General features: G+C 43.2%; 1 protein-coding gene across 1 annotated transcript; it reads right to left on the bottom strand.

Moving 5' to 3' along the window:
* Positions 1–113: 113 nt before the first annotated feature.
* T265_15422 (hypothetical protein) lies at positions 114–27,569 on the bottom strand (the record flags this gene model as incomplete). The annotated part of the gene is made up of 13 exons (XM_009178037.1): positions 114–207; positions 2,692–2,763; positions 4,370–4,466; positions 6,892–7,202; positions 8,012–8,122; positions 10,428–10,571; positions 12,429–12,648; positions 13,985–14,168; positions 16,583–16,758; positions 18,616–18,848; positions 19,583–19,703; positions 22,626–22,985; positions 27,369–27,569. Coding segments are annotated over 13 exons (2,322 nt in total), but the record flags the coding sequence as incomplete, so codon positions are not given.

Raw genomic sequence — 27,569 nt, 5'->3', positions numbered from 1 at the left:
CATGTTGCTGTAGGTCTCAGCCTCATCCCAACCGAGTAGAAAGGAGTACTTCGCCTTGTGTCATATGGCTCGTGAATCCCACTGAAGTTGTAAAATAAGAAGCCGGGATCCCATTCAGGTCCGTAAGACATACATTTTGAACTCGTACAACACAGTGTATTACTGTCTTCGAAGGCTCAATGCTGGCTATCGAAGGTATTTCCATACCTGAAATGAACATGATTGGTCTCATTAGAACTGGTAGAAGACATGTGCTGCAATGTGTTGATTCTACTCAGTGGCGGACGTAAAACCTGCAGGTTATGTAAAACAGAGGGGCAACACAAGCATTTACGGGAGTCACTAATTGCCAAAACCTTGTGGGTTTGTTTGGCACAACAGAATTCGTAATTCATTGACCGGGTCAATCTACTAGCCGGTATGTAACAGTATTTGGCATTGCGAGGTGACCCCAACCTGACGATTGTCTTGACAACATGCGGATTGCGTGGGTGCGTTCTGCCGGCCGTTCATCAAATCCACTACTGAGAACGGGAAAAAACGGTTGACTCGCACACTTTGACGTGTTGAGTTCAAAAGGCATTTTGTTTCTACTATCTGCAGAAGGACCCGCGCGCGAACCTCATTCCCTCGAGCGCTCTCCGAATTGAGGTCAGCTGCATGCGATGATGTTTAAAACAACGGGTATCCCAATAAGGTTGTGAATACGTTATTCACCCCTTCCCAACCAAAGTCAAAATGGTTCCGCGCCGGAGGAGCGGATGTGTGCAACTGACAAATCGTTGCATTCCAATCGCAATAGAGCATATTTCCGGCAACGGATCCGAACTAGTTACCCGAACCAGCGCTTCCAACCTTCCAGCTCTTCGACTCCCTATTCAACTGTTATCGCCTCGCACACTTTAGGTGCACTATGTAAGCAGTCAGACCAGAACAGTTAAAAGTAACAGCTTTGGCGATGACGCAGAATGCTCCAAAGGAGGCACAAAACACTGTTCCCACCAGACACCATTTAGCGTACGCTTCCCTCTGGAGGTTGGCAGTCCGTCTCTGGAGAGTCAGTGTGTTTAGTTTTCCTTTGGTGGTCTGTCTTCTGGAGATTATTGTGTGGAAAATGGTAGCTATTCCAGTTTCTACAATCCAGAACTGTTGATAAGTGTTGGGACATGAAACAATGCGATGTTCATTACCAGCACAGACTTGACCAGCTGTTGTCGACTCGTTTTTATTCTTACGGGACGCGGTTCAATGGTAAATGGCCTGAGAAAACAATCTCCATAATCAGGTTTACTTGATAAGGAAGTGGAAGGCGTTTGTACCTATTAAATCAAATTTACTGTTTTGACAGGGAGTCAGGACTATGCCGCCTAACCTGGTGTGATTCTCTCGTACAGAAGGACCACGGCTGTCAGATGTGTTCAGTGAAATGAGGATGAGGTAGTCCAACGGGATGGCAGATTATAATCCATCGTCGGACGGTTATCTAATTGAAGTCTTGACATGATACGCTGAATTATACTAGAAAGAGAAAAACATTTCTAAGATCCGGGCAGCTAGGGATCTTACAAGACTGAAGCTATCGGACGATACGCAGTTTGTATTCAGTGAGCAGTAGTAACAGGTGGAGGAAGGCAGTAGATGCTGTATTGAGAACTGGTTCTGTAATCAGATGGGTTTATAAACATCATGAAATAAGCAGAACGTACAATCAATAAAAGCGCAGTTGGTAGGAACAGAAAAATTGGCACTGAGGCAGCATGGCTTTCTGAAAGCCATAACAAGTTGTATACAAACGTGCGGATACGGGCAGTCGGACGGTGTAAATAGGCCTTATTGAGAGATAACCGTGCAGAGAACAGTCAGTACATTTGGGAGGTAAGGATAGCGGGTACATTTGCCACAAATTAAATGTACCTACAGTGTTTAGCTGACTGGGCGACGCAGCATCTTGTGTCACTTGTCAAATTGGAACGCTCTCTTAGGCCCGTTTAAGGATATCGGGCAGATGCGATACAAAGATGATACAAAGAACAGAACCGCCCAGATGTCGAAATGGCGCCACCGGGGGGGCTCCCGGTTCGTGTACCAGAAACAGACACTTGAAAATGGGTTGAGTGGATACGAAATTGCAAGTGAAGACGGATAGGCAACAGAGAGCAATCTGACCCGTGGAATGAGCAGCAGGGACTCAAAAAGCATCATAATAGACTGGCGTAAATAGAGCCGTTCATGAGTAGTCAGTTAAATGGGCAATAACTGCCGATTGTCGTTGACTGAGAGGAGATATCAACAACATCCTTAAGGCGACTATCTGTCGATGCAGCTGGAGCACTTCTCCATTGGGAGGAACGTTGCAGTTACGCTTCTGTACGAAAAGACAAGCAATATTCACTATACCTCAAGGCGACATTATCTTTCCTTACAGTACCACAAATTATCAGACTCCAAGTTGGATGATTTTGGCATTTGGAGAATCTGACTGGCGCAACTACTGTGGGTACGCATCCAACCAGATGCGTCATTGCGTCCCCTATGTGGATTTTTATCACCGAATTTCTTGTTTTTTTTTACTGAACTCAATACTACTTTCACCACAACATAATAGCTGAGCTCTCATGATATGGAAACAAGTTCAGTAATTATGGGAACCTTTGGAAATGAACTACAATCCTTTCGGATGTGAAAACTCACATGAATCAACAAAGGAAACTTGAAAGGCGTGTTTCACAGTTGTAGTAATGTCAACGGTAGGGTAGACTTCATCTAGGGGATAAAGGAAAGTGATGTTGATCTTAAGAAATCCGTTGGAGTAGTGAGGAGACTTTGCGTGTACTACCTAGGTCGCACACCTTAAAGCTGGATGGACACAACGCGCCCTCCCAAGTAATGAGCTGTCAGGATAAAAACTGCCAGTTGGTCAAGATTCAGCACCAAATCCTTCCCTAATTGAAGACCTCCCACGTGGTATTCTCTTTTCGGCTGAACTTCTTTTTTTATTTCGAGCTCAAACTGACTATCACTTTCTACTTTCAAACATATCTGAAGTTCTGTGTTTTATGTTTTTCGATGCAAATAGTGCTGTTATATCAGCAATTAACCTAAACGTTGAAAAGCGGCAAGTGGCCGTGTACTTTCACACTTCGTACTTCTACAAAGTATCCTGAACAAGAAACTTTTCTGGACTGTAGGTATTACTTGTATAGATCTTATACTGTGTTTTCCGTTCAGGACGATTCAGTATGATTAAATTTCTTTCCAGGAGACTTCAATATAGTCATCTACTTTATTTTTCAGTTCTGAAGTGTATTTCTGTCTGATAAAACCGTTGGGGTAAAATTCACCACAAATGATCAAACTACTGCCCTTCGCAGGCGATACAAAGCACTCTCAGACGACAATAAGAAGCGTTTAATAAAGGACGGAAAACTGGGAACTAGACTAAATCACCCAATTCACACCTCAAACGGTGTACCGTAATTTTTGTCCACGCAGTTTTATGCCACTATGTAGGGTGTCTGAAGACGTTGCCTGCATAATAGCAGAAGGTGGTCTTACCTATAAGTTGTTCACATATCGTCAACCTGAAAAAAATGAAGTCTATGTCTCATTTTTGTGTGATGCTATTGAACAACAATACACCAAGGTTGTAAAGGACCAAAAACGGCAGTTCAAATTTGTAGACGTTACGAACGAGAAACAATAGTAATCCAAGACAATTTGGGGGGTTCGGATATCAATAGAAGACGACTGGATCCCTCGCTTAGATATTGTTCCACTCCACATCAGTCGGAACCCAGCATTCTGGTTGATTTGGTGGACAAAAGGCAATCATTTGCTGATGCCCCGCGAAACAACACGGATGAATCCCCTATTTGAACGAAGTTGCATAAATTAAGTACATCTCATCTGACACAGGAGATCTTGCGTCATAAACAGTTACCAGAACTTGATCCTTACCGAAGCAAAACCCTGCTGTCGGTGAGTGCTTCCATCCTCTTAGTTCACAATTCGTAGCTTTCGTCACGTACAGTTTATTGTGAAGAACTAGGGAAATTCCAGTAGTCGACCTTATGGAGTGCTTCGATAACTCTCTGAACATTCGAACTATATTTTGTCTTCCGGGACATGGGGAAATTTTAATTCAAGAGTATGACGATATCAAGCCACATCAACCCCGATATTTAGCTGACCAGAAAGAATCAGTTGAGTGAACTCATCTCAGCGGATAGTTACAGGTTATGGGTGAGAAATACACAATGCTCGTCAGCATCAGTATCATTGTGCACAAGATCGATTTCTCATGGTCCATATTTGTTGGAAGCGAGACATTCGCTGTCGAAAAAATAATTCAATGAGAGCATCAACTTACGTCTCTTGCCTTTTCCTCTCCCTTTGGCTTCTTTACCTCCTCTTCCGGCCTGATCAGCTTCCTGTCGTAGCTCGTCCGCTGATTTCAAAAGTATTTGCTGTCAATGAAAGCAAAGATATTTCACTGGCGAAGTTTCTGCTAATCCGAACTGCCTATTTGTTATCCCACCCACCTGTATTCAATGCACCTCGAAAAACAATGATCCAGCCAGATCTAACTACATTTGTGCATCTATCTTCCAAACCCCCAAGCAGCACTGATTTCATTAATTCCTCAGCAAGTGTAGCCTTGTATGTCGGTAGATGAGGAATTCTGTGCTAAGCACGTCCTCGGCCATTTAGGTAGGTATCGAATAAAGAATCCTATACAGCTCGTGTCTGAACTTCAACATAGTTCTCCCTTCTTAAGATGAAACTCTACCTAAGATGCATCTCAATGAGGGAAAAGATTTCATCAGCTACTGATTTTTCATGTTAATCGAGCGTTCTCTCTAGATACAACTCACACAGAAAATACGTCGAGGATAACAAACTAACTATACAAATATAAGCTATTTTCGGAAACGCTGTAGGTTTATGTCGTAGCATTCGGATATAAGCGAAGCAACCAGTGACAAATGGTTGACAGTTTGATCTATAAGTTTGCGCTTACTAGCAGTTACAAAACCGTTTGAGCGTAGCGACCCAGTCACCCACATACTTGACTGTTCAACTCAGCCGTTCACTGGATCGCGAGGCTTGTCTTTTTTTTCTCATACGCACAAACACGTCGCATTAAGCTGACTCATCGGACATCGATTGTCTGCACCGCCTAGTCAGCGTAGCGACCAATCATGTGACGACGCGCCCACGTTTACGCAATGGGACCTACATAAACGCAAACCGAACCCAGTCCAGACACAGACTCGCGCGCGCGCAGGGAGCAGGACGTCAACCTCTCCACAAGTCCACGGACAACCATGGAGTACGTATAGCAGTCGAACTGCGGAGAAAAACACGTCCCCGCCGTTCTGACTTCCACCAAGGGACTCTCGCATCCGATAAGTTCCCTTTTTGACTTGCTCCCATTTTACATTGTATTTATTTTTATACGTGTCGCAGAAATACTAAAAGCTTTTATTAGTGCACATTCACCTTCTGATTTGAATTATGGCTATCATCACCTGTGCACTAATACTGAGTTCCGCTTGTTGAAGACACGATGAGTGGTCGCTAGGTAGAGTGATGCCTCGACATTGGGTTTATTCCTTTTATGGCTACTCAACGGACCTCTTAGTCTCTTTCCTAAAAGATCATTTTTGCACAGCTGAGTAAAGTGGGGCAAATTGGTCGAACGGCTTTATCTGCATGCGCTTCAGTTGTGGCACGGAGTGGAAGCCAAAAATATCAAGAAACAGTGAAATGAAGGCTCGGTCGCCAAGTGGGGAGATAGTTCCGACAGGGAACTGCCATGCTTTAGAACCGCAGATCAACCGATTGTTCGCCTGACCTTAGGAAAATCATTAATATTCTTGCATAGTTCAATAGTTGCTCATCTAATACTATTGAGGCTTTAAACATGGTGAAAGTGCACTAGTCTTTGGAAAGCAAAGGAATTACGGCCTCCTTTTATTCTGACTTAAATTCCAACCAAATAGATTCTCAAAGAAAGAAAGACGAGTATTGCCCAAGGTTGGTTCCTATAAAGGCAAAGTGTTGCGCTGGTTCATCAGGTAGAATTTCTTGCCTAATATCTGGAGCCTTGCACAGTGAAACCTGTACAGCAGCACTAAACTTCCCGCGCCAACTTTTAGAAGGACAAATAGAGAATAGCCTAAATGAAAAAAGTTGGGACCACCTCAGTCTTCTGGACCTTTTTGATGGAATTACTTCGTATGCAGTCCAATGGGTATAGCACCAGGCTGAAATTTTGACGGCGAAACAGACTCAGCAACTGTTTATGTGACGTCTGTACCAACACGTTCGGTGGAGGTTTGGAGGTGACTTGTCATGAGGACGTCATCCCGCCACTTCTCGATGGGATGATAAATAACCTGGTTACCAATCCTTTCCTTGATTTTCGTTGTATCTGTGTGCCATCTCACCCACACGGTATTAAGTGAAACTGTTTGTTTTCTGACGGCGCCCATTCATGCTGACCGAAAATTTTTAGATTCCATTGGGTACGATAAAAACTGGGGTCCTTCTATAAGTTTGACGCGAGACGTTTATAAAGCGTGATGATTACGTTTTAGGATAACGGTGCGAAAAGTTTACCTTCGGTGTACAGTTCATCCTTATTGTTGTCATCCAAGGAACCAGTACAGGAATAATCTTTGTTGGTGCTGAACTACAGGCAACATGTATAGAGGAGGCTGCCTGATTCCTGAGATGCTAGACAAATCAGCCAAGTCAAGCGACGAGCAACTGGTTATGTTCTTGCGGTCAATAGACACCTTCCAGTTGGTTTTCTTCATTACAACAATATAAGTGATTTCAGTCAGCCTAGTTTAGAAGTAGCTATCGGCAATATCATATGCCTACCTCCTTGTGAAGAATCACTATGTAGAAGCCGTTAGTCTCCTGTGAAGGTGGAACGCGTATTGTCTTATTTTTCGTTATAATACTTGGTTTGCCAGCTTCGTATGCGTCCCGTTCCTCTTGCAACCCGGGAAACGTGGGTACATGCGGGTTAAACGCAGTCCCCGTGGGAGCACTCCGCATTGACGCCGCTAGAGCTTCAGCTTCTCTCAGCAATAAGCGGTTGGTTGCATCGACTACCTTTGCAACTAAGCCATCTGTTTCATCGGGATCCTGTGAATGGCTGAGGAAGGTAACCGTACGAACACCAGCGACTAAAAATGAAGGGATGGATGATGAGTAGTTAAGCTTAAATTCTTATGGTAAATTTCATGATAAATGTAACGTACTTGGTGGTTGGGGGCATCATCACCATCACACTCACCAGTAGTACTCAGTGCCTTAATGTTGTTATTTAGCTACAGACTATAGTTGCTAACCGCGAATAACTACGGCTTCTGAAGGTCAAATCGACCCATATCAGTTGCGTCGTTTTCTCCGCACACACCAGCACTTGCTCAACGTAACTTGGTCTGACCGGATTTGAAATAAGATTGGAGATCAGGCGCTGAGGTATGCATTCATCACCTACCCCGTAAATTCACGGTCTCAATCGAACATGATTCGCAAATCATTTTTACTTGATCCGTAAAGACTTAAAATTCAGATGTTCAGTACTAGCAGAAACTATAATGTGCAGTGGAAGCATTTTCAGACGAAGTGTAACGTCACACTAGCGTACAGCATAACGTTGGTAGTCCTAAGTGCATTTTAGTGGTTCAGAGATATTAATGAACGCATCCAGTTTTTGCCGGTGTTCTGATTTTCTAGACGGCTACGGCTAGGTACTTACCACTTCCATTGCTCAGAAATCTGTGTGATCACAAAGAGCTTACATTTTTTGGGTATATTGCGCAAGAACATACCGAAATGACATCTGGTATCTCCACTCACATCAATGAGCGCAGCGGTATATAATCTTGTGTTGCCATTGTATAGAACAGACTAGTCACGCTACTTCATCTCAATGCGGAATACCTTACTAAGATCGGTACCAGCATGAAAAACCAACATGCGCACTCACATTTCAAAGCGTGCCTTAGGAGCGACGATGATTTACTAATCATCTCCATGCGTCGACTTTCCCTGGAAGGGTTCCCTGAAGGTGTCCACATATCCCTCAGGATGCTCAGATCTGTTGAAAAAGAAATGATTCATGGTATTTCAGCGATGGACTGGATTTTGCGCCTTCTTGCTTTTTGGGCCTACCAAAGAAACCAGGGTAAAATTTACAGATACCCATTATAGAGGTTTACTTATGTATGTATTCGTCACTTCTCACCCTGTCTAATGTACTTAGCCCATTAGTTCTTTTTGCATATAGTCAGGTTGATAGAAAAAGCCTTGTGATATCTTTACCTAGTGAGGACGTCATTTTCTGGAGCGTTAACCTTATCAATAGTAACTAACTTAGCTCACAGCCATTTTCATTGATCTAGGACTATTTGCCACTTAGCTGACTCGGCTTCCCATATCAGAGACTGACTGGCACACAAGTCTTTGGTTGTATGCTACAGGTTAGACACTCTTTGGTTTGTCTTAACCCCACACGAGGGTCTTTGGATTCCAAAACCTTATTTTCAGATTTGAACGTTTTTCAATACTACTGGGATAATTTACTTAAATGAGATTGATCTTAGCCATGGCAACATTAGTTGTAGCAACCGCTAGGGTGGCTGATTTTACAACTGTCTGAGGTCCAAAAAACATGAAAATGTACTCCATATGTGCATCCGAGTTGATGCTTATCATCGGTAACTTCACTGATTTCGTTGCCCATCAAGGATGACCAATGCAGTAAAACAACTCACATTCCCTGACCAGTAAATAAGTGGCGCCATACCCCGTCTAGGTGCAACCTAAAAGATCGCTAATCAGCTGCTCGTGACCGAACAGTCGTTCAAACTAATAAGTGGCGCCATACCCCGTCTAGGTGCAACCTAAAAGATCGCTAATCAGCTGCTCGTGACCGAACAGTCAAGTGTTCAAACTAATTGCCGGGAGGTCGCGGGTTGGGGACCCCCGCAGTTTCCTGAGATGAACACTGCTGACGATTCCCAATGTGGATGAGACAGCTGTCAAGCACTCCTAGACATTTTAGCATAGATCGCCCCACTTATAGGGCGAAGTGTTCATTGTAAAATCCGGTCTCCTCAGATTACCAGCAATCATACTATTTCTTCCGCCTTGGCGTGTTGGCGTCCCTCCTAGCGGATCCTGGTCAGATGTAAACGACTGAAGGCATACATCAACGAAGCCGAATAGCACTGCCCAATCTGGCTACAGCATGTTTGCGGTTAAGTTGGGAAAGCGTTGTGGATAGCAATGAATATTTATCACGGATTGCTGATGTCGCTCCTGAAACCGGTAGTAACAGTTAAGCTCGTGAAGTGCGTTTTTGACGACTGGAGTTCAGATACCATGCAATGTACCTGATGACTTTGATTTGGACAAGTCTGCTTTTGAAAATCCAATATCATACACCCGTCTATCTAAGTCCTTGTACGTGGCACGTTTTCGTTCGCAAAGAAGGCGGAAAATGTTATCCTTCCTTTGTTCCATGCGCAGTCGGATGGGCAGAAAAATTCCGGTCTGTTAGTACCATCACTTTGTTCGCATTTTTAGCGCAACTTAAATGTCTATCAGAGCATACTGTGAAATTCGATTTTTTGAGGGAAGAAAGCGCTGAATCGAAGTTAGGCAGCGAAGGGTAACGCCACAGCGAACTTCATAAAACCATTCCTCAACTGAGAATAAACAATCACGTCAGCGAAATTAATTCTCGTCATTTTAGGCGAAGAAATTCGAAGTGAGCAATAAAAGCTGTGTTCGACATCCAGTTTGATCACTGGCCGTCGTGAATCGGATTTCATTTGTTGGTACCGCTCTAGGAATCCCATAATATTTTGACTTACGTCCACTTCACCAGTATGGGGATTCGAGATAGTTCAGTGGTTAAGGCACGAACTTACTGACCAGGATGTTGGTTCAAGTCCAACATCTTTACCTCGAATGCTCCTGTCTAGGCTAGGGAAGGTAGTATCTCAGCATTCATGCTTCTTTCGCGTGACACAGCAGGTATGCTCAGAAAGGGTGTTCCAACTGAACGTTGTCACTATATACTTACATCATCAGTTTCTACATCGGCCTACACAATAAAAGTAGTTCCGTATACTTAAGGGAATAGGACGTTCAGTTAATGAAGCTGGAAGTCCACACACGAATAAAGAGCTTGAGTGAGTAAGGTTAATTTGTGCCTACTGAGAAGAGACTAATGCTTTTGGAGTTAAGTGGGTCTTCATACTGCCTTCTCATATCATGGAACTTGCACGAAAGGATGAAATTAGTCTTTTACAGCACACTCGTTTTGACAAATGGTTTTGCAAGAATTCCAGCAGTACTTGAATGCACGTGTAAAGCCAAGTTATGTATCTACTCACCGTCGGCTTCAACTTCCAGGAACCCCACTGGATTGACTACAGCGGAACGGCTGTCACTGCTCTCAATATAGATATGGCGGATCGATTTTTGTTTTTCGCTGTTAGGTTCGACGGATAAAAATTCCTCAGTTGATGCTCTGATAACTGAACGAATGTGAAGAATTAGAAAGAAAGAAAAATAGAAAACCATAAACTCATTACTAGTCGACAAACCACCTGAATACGATAAGTACATTAAACGAGAGTGTACTCGGAACACCTCTGATCGTTTGAATAAGTGTACTACAGCGATTGTCAAGGTTTCCAGTAAGCGGGACGATATAACGGCTATACAGTAAGCTGGAGTACTGACGCTACCGGTAAGACTTCATAAGATATGCATGTATCCGTCCCATTCTATGGAGGAAGTCTCCGATAATTGCAGCGAATCCCTGCAGACAGCAAACGAAGTTTCAATCAAGAACTTAACTTGACCTGATTTGAGGTGAGTAATGCCGATCCAGTATCAGAAACACACGGTAATTCTTGGGGAGCGTGTGACATCCCAAAATAATATAAACAGTGATGAACTCATTGTGTTTCACATTCGCACTAGTAAACGTGCTGGGTAACTCTGGTACTTTCGTTCTGCAACGAAAACTTGGTAATCCTGTCCACACTATAATTAAAGGCGAACTGACCACTCATCTTCATGCTCAACAGTTTCCGGAGATTTCTACTATAGCTTCCCTGCGCTCAACTTCCACATAGCCAGTTATTCAGAATGTCGTGACGCACAGACCTGAATACTCACTGTCCACATCGATGTGCATCAACACAGTACAGAAAACCCAACAGATGGTGCGTATTTCTCAGTCTCCACAAGCTGCACAAGCTACTGCAGTCCACGGACTAATACACACTGGCCACGGTTAAAAATGAACGTCACTAGACTCTGCAATGCCAGTAACAGTAAAATTTGACTTACAGAGAATACGACACAGCCTCAACAAGAAAGAGTCTTTTAGAGTTGCCAACTACTTCAACGATGGAGGTTAAACAGAGCTAGTCCTTATAAGTGGCCGGTGTTCCCTACCGAAATCAATGTGTTTGAGACGGAGGCTGCGGAACATACAACGACGTCGTATGATCAGTACAATTAAAATTCATTCACAGGAATGGAGAGAAACTTGTTTTTTACGGCCAACAGAGACAATACTCACGAACTAGACTTAGCCATTTAGTACAGACCCATCACATCCAGGACAAGACAGCTTTCTGGTTGGAGGACTCAGTGATCATTACATCCAGAATCAACTCGACCGATAATGACAGCGAGCAAAGGGAGAGATTAAAATAACATTGGATTCGTCAGAATCCTCAGGAAAATTAGTGTCAGCTCGATGCTAAAGTATGATGTAATATTGGATGCAATCTAACTCGAATTGTTCTTCCAAAATACATTTTTGCCGTCCTGCAGAACAGGACAGTTGGTGGCAGCTTACTTTCGACAGAACTTTCCAACGATTTAACCCAAGAATATTGTGCTTACTGTATTCTCTGCAATATGAACTAACTTCGATACCATGTTTGGTGTTGCTTTTGATGAGAACTTCTTTGAAAGCTTGAAGATTGTCCGAACATCTAATCTTGCGGTCATATCTAGAATGTACAAGCGATTGAGGAAAATAACAAATGAACAGTTTAGGTTGGTTTCAGAAGGGTTTGGTAAGCAATCGGTAGTTTAAGTTGATGTTAACGAGTGACGCTATTGAATTCCCACGGAAACTCCCACTTGTGTAATTCTCCAAATGAATTTGCTGCGGAATGACTACTTTATGTTCCAGTTGGTACAACATTTGGTGTGTTTTCCTGGCACAACGCACTGCTTTACTTTGGTATCTTAAATATTATGCCGAAAGAAACACGAGACAGTCTCTGTGCGACATATTTGGTTGAAGATATCGTTCGTCCTGAAATTGGAGTTACGCGGAAATACACTACTAGGGTATAGGCATCTACCTTTTGAGCCCATTTTCAGGGTTAATCGGGAATCTTCATCTTCTTTCATTTGCCGGATTACACGAACTTGTGGAACAGGTTGTATGAGCGGGAACTTGTTTCCGATAAGTCCTTCCATGTGAACCGGGGAGAAGACATTGATGCAGTTGACAAATAGGACCTCTTCGCCTCCGGTAACATTGGCCAGACAGCAGTGAACTCCAAGGCAACTGCTTTTGTCCTGGTGAGGTAAAAATATGACAAATGGCATGTACGCACCCATTCTATGGAGAAATGTGGAATAAACTTCTTTCGTGTGGATCGCATTATATTGAAAGTAGAGTGCGTGAACACGAATCAAGTCTGAAATTCCATATGGAATGTTCAATGAGCTGATGACGGTCCCGACTACAGTTACGCTTGGATTTGTTTGAGACAAGCGTGTACAACAGCTAACGAGCGCACTGCGAGTAGCTTGACACTTTTGTTCAGATGCAGTGGCAGCGACAAACACAAAATCAAATCAAGCATACAACATTCCTCGCTCAGAATATCAACCGCATCATCATCGCTAGCAGCAGTGACAACATCCCTGATGTCATCAGCATCAGCTGTAAATGGCGCACGTGCTGTACGGTCGTTACTTTCGTGCCTATTGATCTCAGAATAAAAGGGTGGATAGCTACGCATTGAAGGCAGTAGCTTATTCGTTGACGTGTTATTTTAAGAGTGGCAATGGAGGGGAAGGTATGCATTTAAAACAACAGCTTGGATGCGCGCTGGAGTGGTCTACGTTTGTCAGGATATCTATTAATTGATCTGTTCCATCTGGAGGTTCTCATCAGGAGAGACGGCCATTACCAGTCGAGGGATTTTCAGCAACCTTATGAGTAGTACATTACAAAGATATACATGTATCGCGATATCTCGAATATCGTAGCGACTGAAACATGAGGTGGTCTGGTACAGCACATTCAGTTGCCTGAGGACATCACAAACGAGAGATTCAGCTGGGTTCCAGGTGAGTCTCTCGAAAAAAACCAAATGAGTTTGCGTGAGTTTGAGTGTATACTCGCTAATTACCAGTTTCTTGGTGATGATATTCCAACTTCACTTCCAAGTAATTGCTTAACCTTTTGTGGTTGTTTTCCACCCCGCATGTGGATCTTCGAAGAATTCAATCGCCTGACATACTAGACAGCGATCTGGCCAGTGCAACCTAAGGAGTGTGATCGCACATGTCGCTTTCATCACCGAAATGAATGATGATGATGAATGAATGAATGAATGCAACACCCCTTTGGTGCTTACCTGTCACACCACCCACGAGGGCTAGGATACTGCCAGGTTGCCCAAGCCTAGACAGTGGATGTCGAGAGACATAGGTCGGGTTTAACCACGGACCCGGTCAGTAAATTCACGCTCTAACCACTGAGCCACCTCGCCCCAAAACCTCGGTCACTCAAAACTCGATGCATTTTTGGTTGAAGTCATGGTCTTAAATGTGTTCCTACCAAAGTTATTTGAAAAGGCTATTTTAACCTCAACAAAACAGGATAGCAATGAGGCATGCTCACCTGGAGCACCAAGTTCCTTTGTTGGACAATCTCTGAGTCGAGCAGATTGCTGACATCCATCTTGTTGAACACAAATACGTCGGAGCAGTGCCTGTCTGAGGCATACTCCAGGGGCTGAGGCATTCGACCAGCCATAATCCTCCTGAATCCATGGTCTTTTAACCAAGTCGTGACAATATCCTGCCTAAAAAGTTTGAGAAAGAAGCTCGAAAGAGGATATAGTCATCTGTAAACGGGTTTGTGCATGTGCAAAATAGGTAGAAGGAACAGTTGGCACGGATCTTGTTAACATAATTTTATGCCAATAATTTGACATGCTTTCAATTCAAAACAGCCTGCTGCCTAATCTTTTGATGCACAACTTCACAATTTTGTGTTCCGAAAGTCAGATCATTGATCTTGCCACGAGCTTTGTAAACAGCATAGTTTAAATCTAGGTAGTTCATTCAAATCGGGAGAAGTTTACGACGCACTGCAGTTACTCATGGTGTGGTCTTCTTATGTGGATGATCAGATTGGACATGGCTTTCTTCACTCTCAAAGACTTCGGTCGATGGACTCTAGGTTGTGACAGGCACGTAAGTGAACAGTCTGTTTATATTTTCTATCCATCACGCTTGCGTCCTGAACGTACCACCCGGCAGCTTTTACTATGAAGGAAACCAAAGAGGTTTTGAATTCTAATCTGCAACTAAAATTAATTTGTCGGCATTCGTTCTTTAGCTTGAAAGATTTGACAGAAAGTCGAGGAGAATAGCATCTTTTGATTCTGAGCTGTCCTTCAGTTACAGGACTTTGTTTGGCTCAAGGAGTCGTTTGCAAACGGCGGTCTTGAAGACTGTAAGCGTCCGCCTTTATGTGTGGTAATGCTCATTTTTGCTCTGAACTTAAAGGCGTTTTTCTGCAAGAATCGTTCACGGGAGCCAGAGTAGTGCAGCTAGTTTTCAATCCAGCTTAAGTTATCTGAAGTTTTCCCTGATCTTCTATGCACATTTAATGCCAGGAAACGATACGACATGGACGAGAAGACTTGGTTATATTTTCTTGTCAAGATCGGTTTGTTTCAAGAACATAAAGTACGTATTTATGTTACATATATATTACATTTAGTTGCAAAGTGAGAATCACAATACCAGGTTACAAGCGACAAGGTGATCTGTAGATTGGTGTGCAGCATATTCTCAAAGGTACTGCCAGTACGCAAAAAAAGTAGGAACGTATAACAAACGTATGATACGGTATCGTCTCACTCTGGATCTACAGCTCACCAGTAACCAGTGTTTACCGCGCTGATGGGTGAGCGACTTTAGGTCATAACAGATGCGCACGGTCTGCCGGATTCTTACCCATTGAAGCTCGGCTACTTGCGATCGACACAAAGGCAGTAGAGAATGCCCAGTTATCATACCACCGATAACGGCATTTTGGCAGTTGACTTTGATACGATAATCATATCATGTAATGCCTCGTAACTATGGCACACTTTTAGGATGCGCATGCCAATACTTTTAATCGTCATGAAGTGAAGAAAGCCGAAAAAGAGTCCTTTGGAGACTTTATATGCTAGTGTTATATGAAAAGGGTGCATACAACCATTGGTAGAATGAATTACGGTAGATCATCCGAACGTGAAGAACACGCGTCACAATTACTTATGCCGGTCAAACACATCATTTAACGAGGACCCGTAGGTTGGAGTTTCAAAACAATACGCCTTTCACGGCGATCCTTGTCTAGCATGTGTACCACGGTAAAGACACGACACAGATGTGATGGTTTGGCGTATGACTGAGGTATGTGATTCCAGCAACTTCTAGGATGGCAAAATATATTTAGCACATAATTCACGTCAGGGCATCTAGCAACTTTTAAAACTATAACGGCGAATGGCACCGAACGCTGATCAGTCGCCTGGTTTTACAGCTACAGAACACGCACGAGGGGCAGATGTGACAAATATATCAGGCACTGTGTCTGCACAAGCTCGTCAGCTTTCAGGCCTCTTGGATAAAAGGACAGGATTTAACCTAGCTGACTTGTTTTAACACATGAAATTCTACACGGTCTGCAATGGTGACAAGCCTCAATTTAAATTGGTTTAACTAATTCGTTGGCTGATAGTGTGGGAATGAATCAGGCCGTCAAACCCACTCTCTCATTCAAATCTCTGGGTCTTCTCATATCTCACATCGTTTTGATCGATTAGTCTTTCGGTTTCCCAAATTTCGGTACATTGATCTGTCTTCTGTGACATTTGGAGAAGGTGCCTAGTTTGGATGGTGCCCGTCTTGGCTGTGTCTACACAGAGTGCTTGTCACAGATTTAAACTTGGTGTGTGCATTAGTCATTGCATACACGCACAAGTTTGACAATAAGTTAAAGGTTGAAATTTAGTTTGGACGAAGGAAGCATGCAGAAATTGTTAGTTTAAATGCAAAAGTATATCTTTGATAGTCCAAAAAAGCATTACAGCGAATCTATCCAAGTTCTGCGATCTGCAATTCAATTTATTTCAATTCTTGCTTGGAACACTTGCAGCAAAAAACGCCACGCGTTACTTACATGGTTCGTAGTTGAGTATATCAGTGCTAAACGTACTTGCCAAGTAGCTGATTATACCAACCGTACGTTGGCATTACCTCCGCCATTTGTTCCGATGAGCGCCATTCTTCCGGGAGCAAAAGTCGGAGTGACCCTACTTGATTGCGCACGCGAACCCGGGCCACCGCAGCTGCCAGACGCATACACATAGCCTGAACCGCCGCCTCCGCAACCTTTTGCGTAGGGTAGAGGATATTCATGGTTACTTATGTTCGCATTCCCATATACGAACTACGTATAAGCAAACAATAAGGGACAGGAATTTTCGCGAAGCAGGTGGGCCAAGCAAAGTCAAGACAAGAATAGTGAGAAAATCGCAAGGGATTATGTAGCCAAGAATAGTACACGGGATAGTTAGTTAATCTAATTTAATGGACCAGAATCTCCTTGTGCCAAACATGTAACAGAAATTAACTACTCCGTTATATACTATTTGACTTCACCTTATCTCTGCAATAGACCAACAGTAACCTTTTCGGATATTACCGAAGGCATGTAGGTACTCTGTACCCTAAACATAACGTAGTTAAGTCACGTTGAAACAGATTCGAGAAAATACAGACTAAGCAATCTACCAAGAACTGAACTGTATCTCTTTGAAATTCTCATGTGAAGTCACGAACCAAGCGGTAATGGGAAGCTTGTTCAGAGGCTGTAATTTTGAGCGACTCACAATAAATGTGTATGCGAATATCAAGCCGAAACACTTGTGTGCTGTGCATCAGAAAGAAAAGAAACGTGAACGCACAGTGGCTGAGCCACCTGCCCCATCGCTCTCCTGTCGTTCTCGACTGTTCACCACTGGCGGTCCAGCTCCGGCAGGGTGCGCAAGGGTCGGCATCGTCCCAAAGCGTATCCTTGTTTGACTGGATACTCGTTGATAGTCACTCTTTTACGGTTCATCTGGCGAGGTCCATGAAGCATTCTCGTAAGCGGGAAGTTGATCGTTGTCTGTCAGTCGCGCTCGCTTACGCTCCAAACGACTGTAGCTCTGAAACTGTCAAAGATAAGCTTTATGGCACTTTGAATGCCATGCTACGGCACCCCAAAGCTCAGATACTGTTGTAGTTGCACAACTGGGCAGAATTATCCCATCTATGACTCCAACGGATGACGGATTTAGATTGATCTTGACGGACAGTGGAAAGCGACCTATTCACCTACGTACTGACCGCAGACTTTTCACGCAATACCAAATCCAGGGATAACCGAAGTCATCCGGAGTCATCCAAAGCGTGCCAGGCCCGAACCCAAATTGATCACATCGCCATAAGTTAACGATTGGGCGGATCAGTAACTGACTACGGCATAGCGTTCCTGTTGTCAATCACCATCCACAGTGTCCGAATAAGTGTCTGGAGGTATGGGCAACTTGGACTGTGTAAGGCCATCCCGAAGTCCCTTCCCCATCCACTTTTCTCACAAAAAGGCTTCCAAAATATTGTAGCTGTACGGCGGTGAAGTATCAGTTTTGGACACTGATGGTATGCTGTCGATGACGATCATGATTACAGTGGTCATGAGTAATGTGCTTCTCTCATTGCTTTGCGTACAGACCATTGGACTAAACCTTTCCAGTAGGGCGTTCCTGCCGGTCAGCCAATCCAACATACTTTTCTTGGAAGCTCTTACATTGGGCTTGGTTAATTTGGTTACTTTTGCGACTGAAACGTACAACTCTATCGACAGTCATAGAAAATCCTTCCCCTTTGCGGTATTGGCTATCGGTTTCTGTTTCTTTTCGTTTGTTGGAGGATCTGTGAGAGAACTTCTTCAGTCATCCGTCCATGTGGGGTGACGTGTTTTTTGGCAAAACTACTTTACCTATTTCTATACTTTTCTGTTACATTGAAAGCTAGAATGAGTAGTTTTCACAAGATTCTTGTTTGAGGACTGATAGTCAAAAGACTCCAAGCAAACGGTGGTCACTATTTTGGAACAAAATGGTACTCTGGCGGATTAGAATTTCCTCTGCAAACGAAATTTCTCTTTATGAAAGGAAGGGACAAATTATGCTCTTCCCAACTCACCGTAAACAATTCGTTACCGGCTGGATATAGCACTAACCGATTGTTTGACAGATATTCGAAATATCTCTCTGGTGTGGGAAGTTGGCGATCGTTGGGAAGAGGAACGCGTCGTTGGAAATTCCGCATTGCGTAATCGTAGGCCAGAACTAGTACTAAATACTCCTCGTCTTTCAGATCCGGATATTCCAGGAAGAACGCAATTTCCTCTAAAAGCTTTTCCAAAATCGAGGAATCTGAATAGATTTGATTAGAATAGAAGAAAATAAACCAGCTTTGATTGTTTGTGAATTTGGGAGCTTAGAGCCTTCCAAGTATTACCACTCATTCGGGTCTATCTGCAAGCTAATGTATGATGCGGTCTATTTGGATAATGAACTGACTTTCCTGTAGCACCGGACATCTGTATGATACATTCCAGTGTACTTAGCGAAAAACTAGATCAACTCTACGAAGTTGTAACGAGAGCAAACTGCCTCTTACCGTTTACATGCTTGCCTGAAACACCATAGGCAGCAACATGATCGTCCAATACGTTTTCACTAAAAACTGGATGCGTTTTCACAAGCTTTGGTCCTTTTTGACGAAGTGCTTTGGACTTCATTTGGACTTGTATGCCATTCTGACTGGTTGCAGCTTTCCTTTCAGGATCCACAACAAAGAAGGTACTGAAGCTTGGCAATAATGTCCGGAGCAATAGTGACGAACCACATGAACTCGGACAACTAAGTTTAGCCTACTCACATGACTACAATGCTACCTGACTTCATGTTCAAAAACTAAGCGAAACTACGAGGATTTCTCGGACCTTTCGCGAGAGACCTTATTCTGATCAACTTAGGCGAAATAGTACCATTGTGAAGAATGAAAATCACATTATGCGAAATTGCCTACAGTGGATCTTTAGTGTACATCGATTTCCAGCTCTTCACATTTGCACACATTTGCTCCGGTGATGAAATGAACTCACATTTCATCGTGTTGAATGCAAGTTTGTAAGTGTCCCGACGTTCACGGGCGTTTGCGTAACTGATCCTGGTGAGAACGGACTTATTCAGATTTCCGTAGATTGGCCGCTCCACCGGCACGTCCTATAATTTGGTAAACATTGGAAGGTAAACCGAGCAACGTATAACATATTTGACTCTGAAAAGCCAGTTTTGAAAAAATACTTGAGGATGGTTTTGAGACATTCGACAGAGTTGCTCGGGAATACTGTGAATAAAAAAATGGATGTGGGGGTGCATCCGTTTTGTGACAATATCTCATGTGGCTATCCATTTTACCATTCGTTAGGAATACCTTAATGATTAGGCTGATGACAATCATCTCCTGAGTTAAACGCAGTGAAAGGAGGAGGGCCTCCACCGCGGAGATGTTTATTCGGGAACCACCAACTGAACAGTCACAGACTATTGGACAGGAAGCAAGACTCTCATATGCATCTTATTTACACAAACTGAATATCAACCTTCTCCTTGAACTCGTCTTCCTAAACTTCCCTAGATTTTCATTGACTGTTACTCAAATGCAAGCAAATGGTACAATGCAACTCCACAAATCCCGTACGAGATCTCACTTTTCAAGAGACGCGAAGCGGATTTACGAGAAAACATACTACTCGCGTGCCTCATCAGTAGTATCCACCGTTGCAGTGGTGGCTTATAGTTTATAGTAGTTTCCAGTTTGGTAGAAAAGAGATCACATCGGTTGTTGTAGTCGTATGTATGGGAACAACCTGCTTATAGAGCTTCGGTTGTTGTTAGCTTGTGTCTTAACAGTAAGTTTTTCCACGCAGCACAACTCGGCGGCCAACGTATTTGGTTGCTACGAGGTGGCTCGTTTCGAAACTATTCAGGCCAATTCAAGTCTAGCAGGATTGGTGCTGTTCAGGGAGTGGGAATATGAACATTGTTCAGCTACTGGGGAAAGATGCAGTCTGATACAGTCCATCAGCAATACTGTACTGCTGTCTGCAACATAATTTTCTTCCTCCGACGTCGGACAAACTATCTCATTCATACATGCTACTAGAATGCACTATTATATAAGCGATCATACTTTCCGTACGTTCCAACGAGCACTGTCAATCTAGTGAGTGTGACAGTCTGGTTAGTTCACCTTGGACAATCTAAAGCCCATGGTAGAAACTACGAAATTGCTGAGACTGAATTCCAAGACGTTGTTCAACTGCACGATTAATTATAAAAGTGTTTTGACCTGGACACGGCTTTTTTTCACAGCAATGTACATTGAATGAGGTAGTTGTTTCGGGGTTTGAACGCCGTCTGCATTGATCGTGTAACGAGGGCAATGGTAGGAAAGTAACGAGAAGTATGAACGGTAGTGATCTCTCATTGGCTTTCAACAGACAAATAAACCGCCAAAAGACTTCAGCTTTTTACTTCATACCACCGGTTGGTACACATAAGCGGGACAGATGTGAAAATCGGTGAGGCGCATAACAGAAATCAATCTCACACAGTTATGGGGAGAGCAGGCAACAATCTTCCTTCATAACCTTATCCAAGTAGGATTTTTCTGTATGGTCTCAGTTGAACAATAAAGCTTGGATGAGAAAAGCTGGCTGATAAAATACAAGAACCGTACTGTTGCTAGAATTCTTAAATACAAAGGCTCGAGTCTTGTTTACAAGCGTAATACTTTTCCACACTGAGGAAACCATAAACAGCCTGAGTGGAAAAGTTCACTGTTACAACGCAGATCTAACCGCAACCAAAGGCTGTTCCTACCCATATGGCCGCAACATCCGACGTAATTTCTTTTCTACCCAGCTGACAAGAAATGCTGAACAAAACGTGCTTCGTTGTAGCACAGCGACTACACAATAAACTAGCCTATCTCTCCGTGAGGTAGAGGCTGCTCATTCTGGTTATGCGGCACTAACTTGGCACTTCAGAACGCAGTCGGCGTCTTTGATAATTGCCTCTCCACAGTAAAGATGGCGATCAGCCTAAAGACTTGGATGACGAAGATTCCAGGAATTACGAAAACGGAACTGGACAGTAACATCACGAAGGAAGCCCTATTGTTGCATCCGAAGCAGTGAGGCGGCACTCCTTGTTCATTGTGCACGATGATAACTTAAGCTTAGCTGTATGGGGAAGTCAGCAGCAAAACACAAGAAAAAACTCTTTCAGAGGTATTCTGGTTGTTTCAGCAGCTTCGTTGATCAGATGCATCCGCATTAAGAAGCGCCTCCAATAAACGATAGTTTAGGTTGGGTTATAGACAATCAGCAAGTAACAGCCAACATATTTTTCTTCTAACTGTTGTCTAGGGGTAAGTCAGCGGTTATCGTACCCCAAAATGGTTCAAAAGAGACCAGTGCAACCGGAACAGTGGTTTCAGGTTGACGGCAACAATCCAAAATGATTTTTCGTAGAACCGATTCATTTAAAGGACAGCTAAGTGGTCTTTGTCAGCATACTTAGTGGGCGCAGCACCTGACGTGCGGTAAAACCGGGGCAAAAAAGGGACCGACATTTGGTTGTTCTGGAGCAGTCACACATGCATGCGAGGAAGCAAACACGATCGCAGCACACAGGATTTACCTAGAAGCACTAATGAAAGAAATAAGTGTGTCAGACGGTGTTCGTATGAGTGAAGTTGTTCTATATAACAGAAGGATACTCCAACTATAGAGTAGCACAGTAGTCCATCTTTGCTATCCGAATATAGTACGCGAATTGGCCCCATGCTCGAAGCTGTGAAGAATAGCTTGCAGTTCCGGAGGTGATTGGTGCAGACCGCTCGGCTAGCCAGTCTAGAATAGAACTTTTATTTTCAGGAGGAAATGGCTGCAGAAAGACTGCTTCATGGTATAGTTTTGTGAGTATTTAAGATGCCAAGCTACTCGTTCGATATGATTGTGCCTATAAGACCGATGAGCTTCCGTTAACCTTGCATCTGGTGACGTGTGCCGCTTCGACCTGCAGAGATAGATAACGACATAGAAACGAAGTCCTAATCAGAGAATTTCTCTCTGATACCTGTTCATCACTACTACGTGTGAGTTCTTCTTCCGCCCCATCTTCAGCTTCTGTGGGTTGTTGACTTTCTCCGGGAAGCTCGTCTGATGCTCCACTCAATGTATCCTCCTGTTCAACTTCATCATTCATCGACCCAACAGCTTGTACAACCGGTTCCAAATTGTGAGATTCAAACCCTTCGATGGGTTCGTCTTGATCTTCTGAAGGTTTCTGTAATTGGAATTCTGATCCGCCAGCCTGCCCAACAACAGCCATCTGGCGATCCCCATGATGACCTTTGACCAACGATGCCGCTAAAGCTTCTTGTCGCATGGTCTCCAGTCGAAACCACTTGAGCAGGCAGGCAGCAAAACAGAAAATCTAATTGGGTGAAAAATAAAAAAAACATTCATTTGGCTTTTGTTCGACAGCGAGATGTTTTAAAACAGTATTGCCCGAATTTTTGAGTGCTGTTCACGTTAATAGATTTCTTGCCTTCCTTAAGTGCTGGACAAAGCGCACATTAAGACAAATGGACAACGCTAGCAGGCGCTTGCTTAATTTGCTATAACCACGGTACCACTCATTTTTATTAGTGCCATTACGTTTTGCGAATAAAATTCGCTCAAATGCGACATCGCCATGTTAATTTCTATACATAGTATCCTGCATAGCTAACGGTGAACTGTTGTTTATCGCACTGCATTACCATGAAATTCCAAGCCTATTGACTGGCTATTATTATTGTCATTAATGTTATTAATAGGTCGTCGGCGACAGGCGATGAATAACTAGATAACAGACTGATCATCTTCCCGTGCTCAGGTAACTAAGTCAGCAGCTCTGTAAAACCAAAGTTTCGTACCTGGCTGAAACTCCGTAGCCGATCGAAATGGTCGTTAATAGTAATGTCCCACAAAAACGCAGTCTGTTAAGCAATGGTTTACGTGCTCTATCCCTATACAACTACCGTATCAGTCATAATGAGAACAGAAGCGCTCGTGTTGCTATCTTCAGGACTATTTACCCCCTTCAAATCGGAGTTTCCCTGTAACCTAAAAACAAGATTCGGTTTTGGTTTAAGTAGTGTGGAAATTGCCGACAGCACGAAAATGGCTTAAGGAGAATGGGAAAAACAGAGTTCCCCGACAAACCGCTCCACAGTTTGCATCTTCTAAATGGAGGAGCACTTGCTTCGAAGGATGAGAGCACAACATTTCTAGTGACTTCTCTCTAGCGAGTTCTTGCATTATACAATCGTATCGAGTTCCCATCTAGCCACGTATACAAATGGAAATGCAAACATTTGAATAGATAGATGAGTACGACCCAGTTCGGTAATGGAAAGTCATAATCCAAGGAGCTGCACGGCAGCAGAAATTGTCCCGTGGCCGAAAGATCTAATGTTTCACAGTCGGATATACCAAGATCAACATGGTTCGGCAATTCGTATTCAAATTCGCCCTGAAGTTTTCATTGTCTTACTCCGTGAATAGATCAGTACAAAGGTATAGTATATACATCGAAGTGCACGAAAATTGTGACGGAGATAGTATGTTTTTAAGTCGTTCGTCGCGCACCTGATTATTCTATGGGGGCTACCAATGTACGACCTTTCGACTTGATTGTCATTCGGATGTAGGAGAGATGACAATTAAATGGTTGACTAGATTACTGATTCCACTAAATTTACCAGACTGTCTACTCTTCTTTGGTGGTATTTTAACTATACTGTCTGGGTTCATTACATCCGAGCGGTCTTGTAAGTAAAACCAATCTATGCTTAAAAAGTTGAGGAGTACTGTACAGCTGTTTCATTTTTACTGGGAAGGTTACAAGGCTCTATATAATGCTTGGGTAAGAGCTAATAACATTGGTGACCAACCGCTGGTGCCGAACGGTTAAGTTTTCAAACTATTTGTCAGAAGGTCATGGGTTCGAAACTTCCTGAGGATTTCATTTTTACTGGGAAGGTTACAAGGCTCTATATAATGCTTGGGTAAGAGCTAATAACATTGGTGACCAACCGCTGGTGCCGAACGGTTAAGTTTTCAAACTATTTGTCAGAAGGTCATGGGTTCGAAACTTCCTGAGGATTGGTGCGCTGCGCACTGCTGATGATTCCCAATAAGGATGAAATATCTATACAGTGTTTCTCGGCTTTTCAGTATAAACTGACTTCGCCCACAGGAGAAAATTTCCATCAAAATCCCAAAATATTCTCACAATACCAACAACAAACGACCCTAGTAGAAACGAGCACGCTGTACTGTGACGATTTTAGAAGTAGGTTGGATGCAAACATGAATTCTCATGTTTTACCAAAACGGAGAAACCTCACTGTGATCTCACATGGTCAGACTGTAGTGATTTTATAGCTGACAATGGTGATGATAATACAGCCACTTTCGTGTGGTCGTGCAGGCGCTCATCTGTTTATGGTGGTTGGAACTTTGTCAGTTAACAATGACTAATCGCCATTGCTCTTCTAAACTGCATGTGTATCGACGGTCGGTTTTCAGATAGCGTGGATAATGGCGTCATAACAATTATACACCGATCGTTCCTCACATATTGACCACATTCTCTACTGCCATCCATTCTCTACGGTAAGTGGTAAGGCTTCATTATTAGGATTGAGCAGCATAAGACGTAAAAATCTCTCAGGAAAGCCACAGGGACGCCACAGTACAGACGGGCGATATTGAGGCCTCATAACAAGAGAGCCAGGAATTTTTTTGTTAATATCTGTGTAGATGTGTATCTGTCCATAACAGTATACCGGAATATTGGCAGCTTGCTTGCCAGTATGAAGAGCTTGGCAATTGACCTAAAAATCAAAGATGAAAGAACATCAAGGCCACTGACCTTGCCTACCGAGGCCTTTCATTCCATGCCGTAGGTTACTGATAATTGCTGCTGTCTTCATATTCAATCCGAATATGAAGCATAGTTCCTTGTGTTACCAGTTTTAGCGACAAGAAAGTGGTTCAACCCATCGATATGCTCTATGAAACGTTTTTTGTGCTTTTTCACCATGAGAGCGGTGATTGCCTTCCAGCTATTCGTGCCGCTTGGATACAGGATAAAATCGACGTCTAATTCAGAAATTTTAGTGGTAAAAGACGTAGAATAATACTTTGCCGCTGCCTTGTTCGGTGTCCACTTCCTCTTAGGCGTTTGGTGCGCAGTTATGTGGATTTCTGAACGAGATTTCAGAGCGCAAGACGTATGAATCGAACGGGCAATTAGATGAAGCGGAGCGTGAACAGCTTATCATCATCGTATTCATCATCATCACCATTATTATCATCAAAAACAGAAATCTGAAAACCTGAGTAAGGTGAATTTATCAGGGTTTGTATTCTTTAATTGCCTATTGCGTACATTGTAAGAATTCTGATCATACAATGGCCGAAAGTTAGTAGAAATACCATAATTCTAGGAGTGTTTATAAGCAAGTCGTTAAAGAATACGTAACCGGGACCTCCCGGTTTTCACAAGTTTTCACAAACGAAGTTGTTGGCGGAAAGGCCAATCAGCTTGAGAGAATCACCGCAGCCTTATGTTCCAGAAAGCCTCCCTAAGACCTGTAAGCAGATAATCGTGTGAGGCATACGGAGTAACCATAGGGATGGACCAGCAGTGGCTGAGGACTTTTGCTTCGCATTCAATGTTAAGAAAATTAAGCGTGGGAAGAATGGTAGCTCCATCGGAGACTTCACAGTTTATAGCACCAAGCCCAGTCTTAATAATCACCACGTCCCAGTCAGCTCACACCGGCAAAAATTTGCTGACAAAGGTATTTTTCTTCTTCGAAATTCTCGTAGTGTTACTGAAGTGGTCCTCTAGATAGTTTCACTAATAAGGTGACACAAGGCACAGATTTTTCCAAGGATAGACACATCTTTCACCTATAAAATTTACGTGGAGGGGAGTTCCTCCAGATTGTCTCCTTCAAAGCGTCGTCCACCAACAGGCACAACAAATTAGAAGCTTTCAGTGTAGTATTTTCGCTTGGAGATTTCTTCGAAGACAATGTCCAGAATCCTATCAGGTGGTGGAATATTGTTCGACAGCACCGAGATGTCTTGCAGATTCAGCAGGATTTCACGTCTACACGTAACCTCACTAGTTTGCTCAAATTACAGACAAGTTCGTGAGTGAATGATTAAAGTAAATGAATATAAATCGAGCTAAATAATGAGGTTGGTGGCAATTATAAACAGCATCGTCAAAAGACAGGTTGTCTGGCAAGTTGGAGAGCACGCATCCCTGAGGAACCATAAACAGGATAAGGTTAGTTATGGCCTTCCTGCGAGTCCTCGCTAGTCCTTGAGTGTTACAATTTATCCAAGCGACCTGAAGCACTCTGTTAAAGAGAGCACCAGAGCCGACTTAGAACTCAACTCCGTAATCCAATTTCCCCAGAATTTTGAATATCAGTAAGCATAAGGTCTCTGAATCTTTTGGGTTAGTGCGTTGAAAAAGCACCGTTTTGGGTCTTGCGCAATCAAAACAGCCTGAATCAGCGATTTGCATTTTATTGAACCAATGACAGTCATTATGAAGAATGATCAAACAAGCCCTCTACAAGGAGGGCTACAACCGTGTAAGAATCGCCAAATTGGTAAGCAAAAGCTACCTTTTCAGTGGTGGTTCTCATCATGTGAGAGCTAACACTATATGAATCAGGTTATTAAACGAAGGAATGAAAGGAATGCCCGATTTCTGTAGCTCCGTCAATTATTTTACGTGACTCACCTGTTCTGAAAACAAACAAGGCAGCACACGGAAGTATTGTGCCAGTTTGTAGGCTCTCGCCATAGAACCCGCTACCGACTTTCTGCTCGAGCGCATGTTCAGAGAAAAAGACCCCTGATGCTGTGTGTTTGAAAACCGTTGCATATTCAGGAGTGTATTGGAAGCCGCCACCCCGGAAACCTTGGAGTATTCATCTGACAT

The sequence above is a fragment of the Opisthorchis viverrini genome, assembly GCF_000715545.1.
Source record: "Opisthorchis viverrini unplaced genomic scaffold opera_v5_489, whole genome shotgun sequence".
NCBI lineage: Eukaryota > Metazoa > Platyhelminthes > Trematoda > Opisthorchiida > Opisthorchiidae > Opisthorchis > Opisthorchis viverrini.
The sequence above is the reverse complement of the archived record's forward strand: the minus strand, read 5'-3'. Positions and strand labels throughout refer to the sequence as shown.